Raw genomic sequence first — 15,563 nt, 5'->3', positions numbered from 1 at the left:
AGGGGGAGGAGGAGGGGGGTGGGGGAGGGGGGAGGTGGAGGAGGACAATGGGGAGGGGGGAGGAGGACGAGGACAAGAGGGGGAGGAGGACAAGGGGGGGGGGGGGGGGGGGGAGGAGTAGTAGGGGGGAGGGGGAGGAGGACAAGGGGGGGGGGAGGGAGGGAGGGAGGAGTAGTAGGAGGAGGGGGGGAGGAGGGGGAGGAGGAGGGGGGGAGGAGGAGGGAGGGAGGGAGGAGTAGTAGGAGGAGGGGTGGGAGGGGAGAGGGGGGGGAGTAGCAGGAGGAGGGAGGGGGAGGAGGACAAGGGGGAGGAGGAGGAGAGGGAGGAGGAGTAGTAGGAGGAGGGGTGGGAGGGGTCGAAGTAGTAGGAGGAGGGGTGGGAGGGGAGAGGGGGGGGAGTAGCAGGAGGAGGGAGGGGGAGGAGGATAAGGGGGAGGAGGAAGGAGAGGGAGGAGGGGTGGGAGGGGGAGAAGTAGTAGGAGGAGGGGTGGGAGGGGGAGTAGCAGGAGGAGGGGGGGAGGAGGAGGAGGGGGGGTGTTTTGGTGGAGAGAAATGCTGATACATTGTTTTCATGTTCCTGGTAGTTTTGGGTTGTAATTGATTAGCCAATATCAATTGGTTATATAATTATCTTTTGTGTGTATTGTAGATGGGAGAGTGTGGGCAGCCCTCACAAACTGGCCTGGCTTTGGCTTCAAGTCCTGGAGAAATGGACCAAGGAAGAGGTTCCTGTTTCAGTCAGGAGAGAACTAGAGTTCCTGCTGCTTCTAGAGGAGCTAGGAGACGAGGTGCCAGAGACAACGCTCAAGGTTTATACTTCTTATTTTCTAAAAAAAAGCCATAAGGTTAGTTTCAAGTTAATATTGTAGAGTAAATTTTTTTATATGTTCATCGTCCTCAGGAACTCCACCAGGCCTTCCTAACCACCCAGTCGGAGGAGAGAAAGGGATCAGGGGTCCCAGGGGTGGGCGATGCTCAGAGTCCAGGGATAGAGACCTGTCTCGAGGCCTTGTTGGACCAGAAGAGACCCAGAGTGGCCCAGGCTCTGGTTAGCTTCCTGGAGGACCACCCCAGGAGTGTTAACACAGGGAACCACATCCTACAGGTAGCTTTTAATTGTAATTGTTTTACCCCCCCCCCCCCGGGATTTATATCAAATGTATTATTATTTCTATTAAAGGACACATTCATCAGATACCTGATGGAGAGAGTGGAGCATCTTGGTCCAGGCTCAGAGAAGATGGAGGGCTGGGCGGAGGAGATGTGTGCGGTCCTAGCCCTGATGCCCCTGAGGTCGGAGCGAGGTGGAGGAGGCGGGGTGGAGGCCCTGTGTGAGGCCCTGTGGAGGGCCAGACACGGGCCCCTGAGAGAAGAGAGGGTCCTGAGCTCCCTGCTACGGCCCCGCTGCCACACCTTGCTCTCCCATTACTGCTCTACAGCACTCAGGCTGCACAGAGACGGACTACTGAGAGAGACTCCCAGCACCCAGGGTGAGGATGGACTTTTACTTCCTTATAATTGACCTGAAACCTAAAAGGGGCAGTCTGCAGTTCAAACAACAGCAACAACAACATCCATGAGATCAACAGTATAGTTACAACCATATTTTGAAATTCTAATGTGTTTGTTTACAATTGCGTTGTTTACAAACAGTGGGGATCGAAAACAAGCTTATTGTCTCCCGAGATGAAATCAGGGAGGATACTGTACATCGGTCTCCGTTCGTACGTTAGTCACACACGATCAAATCAGGGAGGATACTGTACATCGGTCTCCGTTCGTACGTTAGTCACACACGATATCTCAGATACGGCACTAGCCCCGATTTTTTTGTTGTTGTTGTTGTTGTTGTTTTTGACGAAACTTGGATGAAAGATGCGTCTTTCCATAGGAGTCCGGCATTTTCAAAACTTATACCGATTTGGCCTTAGGCGGGAGCTATATTAATCAACTGAAACGTGTGAGTCACACCAGAGAGGAAGAAGAGAAGAGAGGGATAACTTGGCCCAAAATCTGTCTTCTACTAATCTGTCTTTTTTCTTATGTTTCCATCAATCCAGGAGTTTATGTACGGAGGTCAATGACTGTTAGTTGAATTCGGTTAATAAAATTGTAATGGGTAATTTACTTTAATGGAAGTTTCATCGTGTTTAGGTTGTTACGAGTGTACTGATAAATAGGTCATGTGACGTCCTGGCAACTTTGATAAAAAGAAAAATAAATTTAAAAATATCGGAGTTGTACCTGTTGTTCACACGCATGTCCGCCCTCTCATTGGCTAGAATGGTCCCACACGATCTTGCCTTCTGACTGCCTTCTCATCTGAGTACCGGTCTATTTAGCTGGCATTCCTCTCATTCTAACTCCTTGCCTTTTACCAAAGAGTCTTTTGGAACGTGACATGGACTGCGGTTAAAACTCAACAAAGACACTCCCTCGTCCCCTTACCCTCCTCGCCTTGTGCCCTTGGGAGGGGCCTTATTTGTCATCGGTCCAAATGATTAGCCAAGCAAGGGAAGTTTGCATCACAAGCCCATCGTTTTGAATGGAGTTTTGTCGAGTGTACAATTATGTTCACTTCGGGGCCTGAAACGTCCCATAATTCAATCTGCTAAGAAAAGTCAACCAAAAATGTAAAACCTCGACATCAAAATGGAGTCAACATACGAATGTAAATAAGTTAGAAATGGTGCTACTAATGCACATGACGGCACAAACACGTCTCGTAAATAGTAATGATGGTTTTGTTTTGGTTATCTTTTGTAAATTGTAGAAATAAAAATGTTTCCTTCTTCAGAAGTTCCATCTAGGCAGGCTAACTTTAGTTAGCTAATTAATTTGCTAGCTGTCATACAGTAGGCATATATTTAATAATGATATAGTTCATATAAGTAGACATGCAATCTTAATGAACTGTAATGGATATAAACCAAGGGGCTGGGGAGGGGACATGTTTACTGTTGCCTTGTATTACATTTCTGATTGGGTACGACCGTTAAACTAAGATCATGAGGTATTTATGACTTGTATTTTTCAAGAAACAATTGCTATCATTAATTTAAAAGTAAAAAAAAATAAAGTTTTAGTAATCACAGATTTGCTTTTAAATTGAACTTTTGCAAAATGCCACGTTGTTTATAGGGTAAGGATTTTTACATGTATTTATTTATTTATTTAACTAGGCAAGTCAGTTAAGAACAAATTCTTATTTTCAATGACGGCCTAGGAACAGTGGGTTAACTGCCTGTTCAGGGGCAGAATGACAGATTTGTACCTTGTCAGCTTGGGGATTAGAACTTGCAACCTTTTGGTTACTAGTCCAACGCTCTAACCACTAGGCTACCCTGCCGCCCCGGGGTAGGCGGGGCGGCAGGGTAGCTGGATTACCAGTCTATGGACAAAGTATGACAGCAATCCATGCTTTAGTTTAGTTTCCCCCGGCAGTGTTTCCACATGCTAATGTTTTAGCTTTTGTGGAACAAATCCCATTCTAGTCATGGGATCGATATTAGCATTTTTTGCGCGCATCATGTCCAAATAATCCGAAAGTATCTCAAATTGATTGTGAAGCTCAACAAAGTAACTTCGAGATATATTGAACATGATGCACAAAAAATGCTAATATTGGTCCCATTACTTGAATGGGATTTGTGCCACAAAAGCTAAAACGTTAGCGTGTGGAAACAGTGCCAGGGAAACTTGGATTGCTGTCATACCTTGTCTATAGACCACTTACACACTAAGGAAACCAATATGTCATTTTGTAATTTGGGTGAACTATCCCTTTAACTTTACTTTACACAAACTCTACTTTACACAAACTCTACTTTACACAAATTCTACTTTACACAAACTCTACTTTACACAAACTTTACTTTACACAAACTCTACTTTACACAAACTCTACTTTACACAAACTCTACTTTACACAAACTCTACTTTATCAGGTTTCTTTGACAGAGACCAAAGCGCATTGATCAATTTCTGGCCTTGTTCTTTAACAGTTATCTTACAGTTGTGTGTAGAGGAGAAAGATGTTTTTAAACATGTTTATATAGCTAGTTCCTTAACGGTTATGAATGTAGGCTATGTGTAGGCCGTAGAGGAGGAGGAGGACTTGTTACGATGTAACGTTGACAGTACAGCTGCTGTTACTGTATGTTAACACTGTATATTGACGCTATATGTGCTGTGTACTGACCCTATGTGCTGTGTACTGACCTTATGTGCTGTGTACTGACCTTATGTGCTGTGTACTGACCCTATGTGCTGTGTACTGACCCTATGTGCTGTGTACTGACCCTATGTGCTGTGTACTGACCCTATGTGCTGTGTACTGACCCTATGTGCTGTGTACTGACCCTATGTGCTGTGTACTGACCCTATGTGCTGTGTACTGACCCTATGTGCTGTGTACTGACCCTATGTGCTGTGTACTGACCCTATGTGCCGTGCACTGACCCTATATGCTTGTGGTGGCAGGGTAGCCTAGTGGTTAGAGCGTTGGACTAGTAACCGGAAGGTTGCAAGTTCAAACCCCCGAGCTGACAAGGTACAAATCTGTTGTTCTGCCCCTGAACAGGCAGTTAACCCCACTGTTCCTAGACCAGTTAACCCACTGTTCCTAGACCAGTTAACCCACTGTTCCTAGACCAGTTAACCCACTGTTCCTAGACCAGTTAACCCACTGTTCCTAGACCAGTTAACCCACTGTTCCTAGACCAGTTAACCCACTGTTCCTAGACCAGTTAACCCACTGTTCCTAGACCAGTTAACCCACTGTTCCTAGACCAGTTAACCCACTGTTCCTAGACCAGTTAACCCCACTGTTCCTAGACCAGTTAACCCCACTGTTCCTAGACCAGTTAACCCACTGTTCCTAGACCAGTTAACCCACTGTTCCTAGACCAGTAACCCCACTGTTCCTAGACCAGTTAACCCACTGTTCCTAGACCAGTTAACCCACTGTTCCTAGACCAGTTAACCCCACTGTTCCTAGACCAGTTAACCCCACTGTTCCTAGACCAGTTAACCCCACTGTTCCTAGACCAGTTAACCCCACTGTTCCTAGACCAGTTAACCCCACTGTTCCTAGACCAGTTAACCCCACTGTTCCTAGACCAGTTAACCCACTGTTCCTAGACCAGTTAACCCTGCTAGACCAGTTAACCCACTGTTCCTAGACCAGTTAACCCACTGTTCCTAGACCAGTTAACCCCACTGTCCTAGACCAGTTAACCACTGTTCCACTGTTTCCTAGACCAGTTAACCCACTGTTCCTAGACCAGTTAAACCCACTGTTCCTAGACCAGTTAACCCATTGTTCCTAGACCAGTTAACCCACTGTTCCTAGACCAGTTAACCCACTGTTCCTAGACCAGTTAAACCCACTGTTCCTAGACCAGTTAACCCCACTGTTCCTAGACCAGTTAACCCACTGTTCCACTGTTCCTAGACCAGTTTAACCCACTGTTTCCTTAGACCAGTTAACCCACTGTTCCTAGACCAGTTAACCCACTGTTCCTAGACCAGTTAACCCCACTGTTCCTAGACCAGTTAACCCACTGTTCCTAGACCAGTTAACCCACTGTTCCTAGACCAGTTAACCCACTGTTCCTAGACCAGTTAACCCACTGTCCTAGACCAGTTAACCCCACTGTTCCTAGACCAGTTAACCCACTGTTCCTAGACCAGTTAACCCACTGTTCCTAGACCAGTTAACCCACTGTTCCTAGACCAGTTAACCCACTGTTCCTAGACCAGTTAACCCCACTGTTCCTAGACCAGTTAACCCACTGTTCCTAGACCAGTTAACCCACTGTTCCTAGACCAGTTAACCCCACTGTTCCACTGTTCCTAGACCAGTTAACCCACTGTTCCTAGACCAGTTAACCCACTGTTCCTAGGCCGTCATTAAAATAAGAATTTGTTCTTTTAACTGACTTAGTTAAATAAAGGTAAAATAAAATATGCTGTATATTGACCCTATATACTGTGTATCAATACTGTTTATAAAATATAGTATTAGCTCATTGTAAATGCATAGTGAAATATTTCTGAAGCAACATACCATTGTTTTACACAGTATTTCTCTGTCTTTAGGTTATAGTGGCCAATCCTCTAGTTGTTGAGACACCCCTACCCGAGGGAAGAACAAAGCACAACCATGTTTATGTATCTCTACAGTCTCCCATTTTGTCATGCAATGGATGGTTTTGTCAAAAATATTTGAGTAACAATTTGCTGGTTAAAATACGGTTTTGTATGGTTGTACCTCGGGTATGGTTGTACCTCCTGGTGGTGGTTGTACCTCGGGTGTGGTTGTACCTCGGGTGTGGTTGTACCTCGGGTGTGGTTGTACCTCGGGTGTGGTTGTACCTCGGGTGTGGTTGTACCTCGGGTGTGGTTGTACCTCGGGTGTGGTTGTACCTCGGGTGTGGTTCTACCTCGGGTGTGGTTGTACCTCTGATATGGTTGTACCTCTGGTTGTACCTCGGGTGTGGTTGTACCTCGGGTGTGGTTGTACCTCCTGGTGTGGTTGTACCTCCGGGTATGGTTGTACCTCCTGGTGTGGTTGTACCTCGGGTATGGTTGTACCTCCTGGTGTGGTTGTACCTCGGGTATGGTTGTACCTCTGGTGTGGTTCTACCTCGGGTGTGGTTGTACCTCGGGTATGGTTGTACCTCGGGTTCTACCTCGGGTATGGTTCTACCTCGGGTATGGTTGTACCTCGGGTATGGTTGTACCTCTGGTATGGTTGTACCTCGGGTGTGGTTGTACCTCTGGTATGGTTGTACCTCTGGTTGTACCTCGGGTATGGTTGTACCTCGGGTATGGTTGTACCTCGGGTGTGGTTGTACCTCGGGTGTGGTTGTACCTCTGGTGTGGTTGTACCTCCTGGTGTGGTTCTACCTCGGGTGTGGTTGTACCTCGGGTATGGTTGTACCTCGGGTTCTACCTCGGGTATGGTTCTACCTCGGGTATGGTTGTACCTCGGGTATGGTTGTACCTCTGGTATGGTTGTACCTCGGGTGTGGTTGTACCTCGGTTATGGTTGTACCTCTGGTTCTACCTCGGGTATGGTTCTACCTCGGGTATGGTTGTACCTCGGGTTCTACCTCGGGTATGGTTGTACCTCAGGTTCTACCTCGGGTATGGTTGTACCTCTGGTTGTACCTCGGATATGGTTGTACCTCTGGTTGTACCTCGGGTATGGTTGTACCTCGGGTTGAACCTCGGGTATGGTTGTACCTCGGGTATGGTTGTACCTCGGGTTCTACCTCGGGTATGGTTGTACCTCGGGTTGTACCTCGGGTATTGTTGTACCTCGGGTTCTACCTCGGGTATGGTTGTACCTCTGGTTCTACCTCGGGTATGGTTGTACCTCGGGTTCTACCTCGGGTATGGTTGTACCTCTGGTTGTACCTCTGGTTGTACCTCTGGTTGTAGCTCTGGTTGTAGCTCTGGTTGTACCTCGGGTATTGTTGTACCTCTGGTTGTACCTCGGGTATGGTTGTACCTCTGGTTGTACCTCGGATATGGTTGTACCTCTGGTTGTACCTCGGGTATGGTTGTACCTCTGGTTCTACCTCGGGTATGGTTGTACCTCGGGTATGGTTGTACCTCGGGTTCTACCTCGGGTATGGTTGTACCTCGGGTTCTACCTCGGGTATTGTTGTACCTCGGGTTCTACCTCGGGTATGGTTGTACCTCTGGTTGTACCTCGGGTATGGTTGTACCTCTGGTTCTACCTCGGGTATGGTTCTACCTCGGGTATGGTTGTACCTCGGGTTCTACCTCGGGTATGGTTGTACCTCTGGTTGTACCTCGGGTGTGGTTGTACCTCGGGTGTGGTTGTACCTCCTGGTGTGGTTGTACCTCGGGTATGGTTGTACCTCCTGGTGTGGTTGTACCTCGGGTATGGTTGTACCTCCTGGTGTGGTTGTACCTCGGTATGGTTGTACCTCTGGTGTGGTTGTACCTCGGGTGTGGTTGTACCTCGGGTATGGTTGTACCTCTGGTATGGTTGTACCTCGGGTGTGGTTGTACCTCGGGTATGGTCTACCTCGGGTATGGTTGTACCTCGGTTATGGTTGTACCTCTGGGTTGTACCTCGGGTATGGTTGTACCTCAGGTATGGTTGTACCTCGGGTATGGTTGTACCTCGGGTTCTACCTCGGGTATGGTTGTACCTCGGGTTCTACCTCGGGTATGGTTGTACCTCGGGTTCTACCTCGGGTATGGTTGTACCTCTGGTTGTACCTCTGGTATGGTTGTACCTCTGGTTGTACCTCGGGTATGGTTGTACCTCTGGTTGTACCTCGGATATGGTTGTACCTCTGGTTGTACCTCGGGTATGGTTGTACCTCGGGTTGTACCTCGGGTATGGTTGTACCTCGGGTATGGTTGTACCTCGGGTTCTACCTCGGGTATGGTTGTACCTCAGGTTCTACCTCGGGTTTTGTTGTACCTCGGGTTCTACCTCGGGTATGGTTGTACCTCTGGTTGTACCTCTGATTGTACCTCTGGTTGTAGCTCTGATTGTACCTCGGGTATTGTTGTACCTCTGGTTGTACCTCGGGTATGGTTGTACCTCTGGTTGTACCTCGGATATGGTTGTACCTCTGGTTGTACCTCGGGTCTACCTCGGGTATGGTTGTACCTCGGGTATGGTTGTACCTCGGGTTCTACCTCGGGTATGGTTGTACCTCGGGTTCTACCTCGGGTATGGTTGTACCTCGGGTTCTACCTCGGGTATGGTTGTACCTCTGGTTGTACCTCTGATTGTACCTCTGGTTGTAGCTCTGGTTCTACCTCGGGTATTGTTGTACCTCGGGTTGTACCTCGGGTATGGTTGTACCTCGGGTATGGTTGTACCTCTGGTGTGGTTGTACCTCTGGTGTGGTTGTACCTCCTGGTGTGGTTCTACCTCGGGTATGGTTGTACCTCGGTTATGGTTGTACCTCTGGTTCTACCTCGGGTATGGTTGTACCTCGGGTATGGTTGTACCTCTGGTTCTACCTCGGGTATGGTTCTACCTCGGGTATGGTTGTACCTCGGGTCTACCTCGGGTATGGTTGTACCTCGGGTTGTACCTCGGGTATGGTTGTACCTCGGGTTCTACCTCGGGTATGGTTGTACCTCGGGTTCTACCCTCGGGTATGGTTGTACCTCGGGTTCTACCTCGGGTATTGTTATACCTCGGGTTCTACCTCGGGTATGGTGTACCTCTGGTTGTACCTCGGGTATGTTGTACCTCGGGTTCTACCTCGGGTATGGTTGATCCTCTGGTTGTACCTCTGATTGTACCTCTGGTTGTAGCTCTGGTTGTACCTCGGGTATTGTTGTACCTCGGGTTCTACCTCGGGTATGGTTGTACCTCTGGTTGTACCTCGGGTATGGTTGTACCTCGGTATGGTTGTACCTCGGGTGTGGTTGTACCTCGGGTGTGGTTGTACCTCGGGTATGGTTGTACCTCCTGGTGTGGTTCTACCTCGGGTATGGTTGTACCTCGGTTATGGTTGTACCTCTGGTTCTACCTCGGGTATGGTTGTACCTCGGGTATGGTTGTACCTCTGGTTCTACCTCGGGTATGGTTCTACCTCGGGTATGGTTGTACCTCGGGTTCTACCTCGGGTATGGTTGTACCTCGGGTATGGTTGTACCTCGGGTTGTACCTCGGGTATGGTTGTACCTCGGGTTCTACCTCGGGTATGGTTGTACCTCGGGTTCTACCTCGGGTATGGTTGTACCTCGGGTTCTACCTCGGGTATGGTTGTACCTCGGGTTCTACCTCGGGTATGGTTGTACCTCTGGTTGTACCTCTGGTATGGTTGTACCTCTGGTTGTACCTCGGGTATGGTTGTACCTCTGGTTGTACCTCGGGTATGGTTGTACCTCTGGTTGTACCTCGGGTATGGTTGTACCTCTGGTTGTACCTCGGATATGGTTGTACCTCCGGTTGTACCTCGGGTATGGTTGTACCTCGGGTATGGTTGTACCTCGGGTTGTACCTCGGGTATGGTTGTACCTCGGGTTGTACCTCGGGTATGGTTGTACCTCGGGTTCTACCTCGGGTATTGTTGTACCTCGGGTTCTACCTCGGGTATGGTTGTACCTCTGGTTCTACCTCGGGTATGGTTGTACCTTGGTTGTACCTCGGGTATGGTTGTACCTCGGGTCCTACCTCGGGTATGGTTGTACCTCGGGTATGGTTGTACCTCGGGTTCTACCTCGGGTATGGTTGTACCTCTGGGTCTACCTCGGGTATGGTTGTACCTCGGGTTCTACCTCGGGTATGGTTGTACCTCGGGTTCTACCTCGGGTATTGTTGTACCTCGGGTTCTACCTCGGGTATGGTTGTACCTCTGGTTCTACCTCGGGTATGGTTGTACCTCGGGTTGTACCTCGGGTATGGTTGTACCTCGGGTTCTACCTCGGGTATGGTTGTACCTCGGGTATGGTTGTACCTCTGGTTCTACCTCGGGTATGGTTGTACCTCGGGTTCTACCTCGGGTATTGTTGTACCTCGGTGCTACCTCGGGTATGGTTGTACCTCGGGTTCTACCTCGGGTATTGTTGTACCTCGGGGTCTACCTCGGGTATGGTTGTACCTCTGGTCTACCTCGGGTATGGTTCTACCTCGGGTAAGGGGTATCAACAACGTGGAAGCCTTCTTTTTTTTTCTTTGAACCTTTTTTTTCCCGCCTTTTCCTTTTCCTCCCCCCCTTTCCTTTTCCTCCCCCCTTTTCCTTTTCCTCCCCCCTTCATCCCAGTGGATCTTCCTGAAGCGGAGAAGTTACTGCTGGGCTTGTGTTGTCATGGGGACCGGCCTTCCGTCTGGAAAACCATTTACTTTGAGTGCCTTAGCAGCGGCAAGCACTTCCTCGAACGAGTCCTGGTGAGTGTAATGGTGTGTAATGGTGTTTAATGGTGTGTAATATGTGTAATGGTGTAATAGTGTGTAATGGTGTAATGGTGTGTAATAGTGTGTAATGGTGTAATGGTGTGTAATGGTGTAATGGTGTGTAATAGTGTGTAATGGTGTAATGGTGTGTAATGGTGTAATGGTGTGTAATAGTGTGTAATGGTGTAATGGTGTGTAATAGTGTGTAATAGTGTGTAATAGTGTGTAATAGTGTGATAATGTGTGTAATAGTGTGTAATAGTGCATAATAGTACATAATATGTGTAATACTGTGTAATAGTGCATAATATGTGTAATACTGTGTAATATTGCGTAATACTGTGTAATGCACGTAATAGTGCATAATAGTGCATAATATTGCATAATATGTGTAATAGTGCGTAATAGTGCGTAATAGTGCGTAATAGTGTGTAATAGTGCGTAATAGTGTGTAATAGTGTGTAATATCAACACAGATACTGTAACTATTGTCATCCTGATATCAACAGGTACTATATGAGATGAGTTCCTTGCATATAAGACACCTTTTCTGTTTTTGGTTGTAACTAAAATGGCACCCTATTCACTATATAGTGCACTCAGGCTCTGGTCAAATGTTGTGTACTATATAGGGATTAGGGTGCCATTTTGTGACACAGCCTCAGTCATAACCCCACTTTTCCCCCTCCTCAGGTGACTGCTCTGGACCTGGTGAAGAGGGAGGAGTTCTGTAGGCTAGAGGACCTGCTGAAGGGGGAGTTCCAGCCTCTGTCTCGTCTCCTGCTACTCCTGGGGTGGACCCAGTGCCAAAGCCTGCTCTCAGCTCAGACCCTGCTACGCCTCCTACACCACGACCAGGTTAGGCCTCATACACCACGACCAGGTTAGGCATCATACACCACGACCAGGTTAGGCCTCATACACCACGACCAGGACAGGCCTCCTTCACCACAACCAGGCTAGGTCTCCTATCCCACGACAGGCCTCCTACACTACGACCAGGTTAGGCCCGCTCAGCTTAGACCCTGCTACGCCTCCTACCCCACGACCAGGTTAGGCCTCCTACCCCACGACAGGCCTCCTACACCATGACCTACCCCACGATCAGGTTAGGCTTCCTACACCACGACAGGCCTCCTACCCCAGGACCAGGTTAGGCCTCCTACCCCAGGACCAGGTTAGGCCTCCTACCCCAGGACCAGGTTAGGCCTCCTACCCCAGGACCAGGTTAGGCCTCCTACACCACGACAGGCCTCCTACACCAGGACCAGGTTAGGCCTCCTACACCACGACCAGGTTAGGCCTCCTACACCATGACCAGGTTAGGCCTCCTACACCATGACCAGTTTAGGCCTCCTACACCATGACCAGGTTAGGCCTCCTACACCACGACCAGGTTAGGCCTCCTACACCACGACAGGCCTCCTACACCAGGACCAGGTTTGGCCTCCTACCCCACGACCAGGTTAGGCCTCAGGTTAGGCCATGACCAGGTTAGGCCTCCTACACCACGACAGGCCTCCTACACCACGACCAGGTTAGGCCTCCTACCCCACGACAGGCCTCCTACCCCACGACAGGCCTCCTACCCCACAACAGGCTCCTACCCCACTACCAGGTTAGGCCTCCTACCCCACGACAAGCCTTCTACACCAGGACCAGGTTAGGTCTCCTACCCCATGACCTACCCAACGACCAGGTTAGGCCTCCTACCCCACGACAGGCCTCCTACCCCACGACAGGCCTCCTACCCCACGACCAGGTTAGGCCCCCTACCCCACGACCAGGTTAGGCCCCCTACCCCACGACCAGGTTAGGCCTCCTACACCACGACAGGCCTCCTACACCAGGACCAGGTTAGGCCTCCTACACCAGGACCAGGTTAGGCCTCCTAAACCACGACAGGCCTCCTACACCAGGACCAAGTTAGGCCTCCTACACCACGACCAGGTTAGGTCTCCTACCCCATGACCAGGTTAGGTCTCCTACCCCATGACCAGGTTAGGTCTCCTACCCCATGACCTAGCCCACGACCAAATTAGGCCTCCTACCCCACGACCAGGTTAGGCCTCCTACCCCACGACAGGCCTCCTACACCACGACCAGGTTAGGCCTCCTACACCACGACAGGCCTCCTACACCACGACAGGCCTCCTACCCCACGACCCGGTTAGGCCTCCTACCCCACGACCAGGTTAGGCCTCCTACACCACGACCAGGTTAGGCCTTCAGACAATCCTCTGTCTGATGGGCCCTCTTTTACAGGCATCTTCATTAGAGCTTGCAATGGGAAAACGTTATTAAATGTGAAAATTAAGGTACCAAATAGTCTGTTCCTTTTTCAGTCCATTTTCTTCCGTTTGGTACCCAAATGAACACAACCCAGACTGCCCATAACATGATCCTCCTGCCTGCCCTGTCCTCAGGCGCTGGCCAACGACTCTGTTCTGAGAGAGTTTGCCAACGGTCTGTCTTCTCAATTGGGAGTGTTGGAGTGGTGTGTTGAGAACAACCTGTGAGTATATCAGTTGTTATTGACAGTTCATATTAACGTAGGATTCATGTCTATTTTTATAAATGTGCCGTCTTCTCTTCGTGTGTGTGTGAGTAGAGGGATCCCCAAGGAGGCGTTGCTTGGCCAGCTGCACACACTGGACAGTCACTCAGCCTTGTACGTCCTTCACTGTCTCACCCCTCTGGCCCAGAATGAGGAACACATGGTACTGGACCTGCTGAATACACAGACCAAACCCAGCGGAGCAGGTCAGTGCTACACGCAGTCTTGTTTTCTGTCTGTCTGTCTCTCTCTCTCTGTCTGTCTCTCTCTGTCTCGCTCTCTGTCTCTCTCTGTCTCGCTCTCTGTCTCTCTCTGTCTCGCTCTCTGTCTCTCTGTCTGTGTCTCTCTCGCTCTGTCTCTCTCAGCATAAAAATAAACGCCCTCTTACTGTCAACTGCGTTTATTTTCAGCAAACTTAACATGTATAAATATTTGTATGAACATAACAAGATTCAACAACTGAGACATAAACTGAACAAGTTCCACAGACATGTGACTAACAGAAATTGAATAATGTGTCCCTGAACAAAGGGAGTCAAAATCAAAAGTAACAGTCAGTATCTGGTGTGGCCACCAGCTGCATTAAGTACTGCAGTGCATCTCCTCCTCATGGACTGCACCAGATTGGCCAGTTCTTGCTGTGAGATGTTACCCCACTCTTCCACCAAGGCACCTGCAAGTACCTGGACATTTCTGGGGGCCACCTCCAAATCGATCCCGCTCCAGAGTACAGGCTTCTGTTTAACGCTCATTCCTTCAACGATAAACGTGAATCCGACCATCACCCCCAGTGAGACAAAACCGCGACTCGTCAGAGAAGAGCACTTTTTGCCAGTCCTGTCTGGTCCAGCGACCGTGGGATAGTGCCTATAGGCGACATTGTTGCTGGTGATGTCTGGTGAGGACCTGCCTACAACAGGCCTACAAGCCCTCAGTCCAACCTCTCTCAGCCTATTACGGACAGTCTGAACACTGATGGAGGGATTGTGCGTTCCTGGTGTAACTCGGGCAGTTGTTGTTGCCATCCTGTACCTGTCCTACAGGTGATGTTCGGATGCACCGATCCTGTGCTGGGGTTGTTACATGTGGTCTGCCACTGCGAGGACGATCAGCTGTCCGTCATGTCTCCCTGTAGCGCTGACTTAGGCATCTCACAGTACGGACATTGCAATTTATTGCCCTGGCCACATCTGCAGTCCTCATGCCTCCTTACAGCATGCCTAAGACAAGTTCACACAGATGAGCAGGAACCCAGGGCATCTTTCTTTTGGTGTTTTTCAGAGTCAGTAGAAAGGCCTCTTTAGTGTCCTACGTTTTCATAACTGTGACCTTAATTGCCTACCGTCTGTAAGCTGTTGGGGTCTTAACGACCGTTCCACAGGTGCATGTTCATTAATTGTTTATGGTTCATTGAACAAGCATGGGAAACAGTGTTTAAACCCTTTACAATGAAGATCTGTGAAGTTATTTACATTTTTTCGAATTATCCCAGACAGGGTCCTGAAAAAGGGACGTTTCTTTTTTTGCTGAGTTTATATAGATATATAATCTCTGTTTTTTTTTTCTCTCTCTCTCTCTCTCCAATGTAGATGAGTTCAGTGTGGTGGTAGACAGCCCCAGTCCGATGGTCCAGAGAAATCTGGTTCTGTACAGGGGGTTCTGCGCTATGAAATACGCCCTGTACGCCATGTGTATCACCGCTCACAAGTACAGTGGCTGCTCCGACTGTGGCACCGCGCAGTCCACACCTGAGGCTGAGAAGGACCAGAGCCAGGCCTCAACCCCCCTCCAAGGTACTTTACTGTAGTCAAGCCTCAACCCCCCTCCAAGGTACTTTACTGTAGTCAAACCTCAACCCCCTCCCCCCTCCAAGGTACTTTACTGTAGTCAAACCTCAACCCCCTCCCCCCTCCAAGGTACATTACTGTAGTCAAACCTCAACCCCCTCCCCCCTCCAAGGTACTTTACTGTAGTCAAACCTCAACCCCCCTCCAAGGTACTTTACTGTAGTCAAACCTCAACCCCCCTCCAAGGTACTTTACTGTAGTCAAGCCTCAACCCCCCTCCAAGGTACTTTACTGTAGTCAAACCTCAACCCCCT

The 15,563-nt window shown here is 49.3% G+C and overlaps 1 protein-coding gene across 1 annotated transcript in view; it reads left to right on the top strand.

The window, feature by feature from the left end:
* zfyve26 (zinc finger, FYVE domain containing 26) overlaps positions 1 to 15,563 on the top strand; it is a 108,356-nt gene that overhangs the window by 10,284 nt on the left and 82,509 nt on the right. Inside the window, 8 exon segments of the mRNA XM_031787675.1 lie at positions 649 to 808; positions 901 to 1,104; positions 1,180 to 1,489; positions 10,775 to 10,899; positions 11,599 to 11,763; positions 13,332 to 13,420; positions 13,517 to 13,668; positions 15,052 to 15,255. Of these exon segments, the coding sequence (XP_031643535.1) occupies positions 649 to 808; positions 901 to 1,104; positions 1,180 to 1,489; positions 10,775 to 10,899; positions 11,599 to 11,763; positions 13,332 to 13,420; positions 13,517 to 13,668; positions 15,052 to 15,255 (1,409 nt within the window).

This window comes from Oncorhynchus kisutch, linkage group LG14 (assembly GCF_002021735.2).
Source record: "Oncorhynchus kisutch isolate 150728-3 linkage group LG14, Okis_V2, whole genome shotgun sequence".
Classification (NCBI taxonomy): Eukaryota; Metazoa; Chordata; class Actinopteri; order Salmoniformes; family Salmonidae; genus Oncorhynchus; species Oncorhynchus kisutch.
This window is presented reverse-complemented; position numbering and strand designations above follow the sequence as displayed.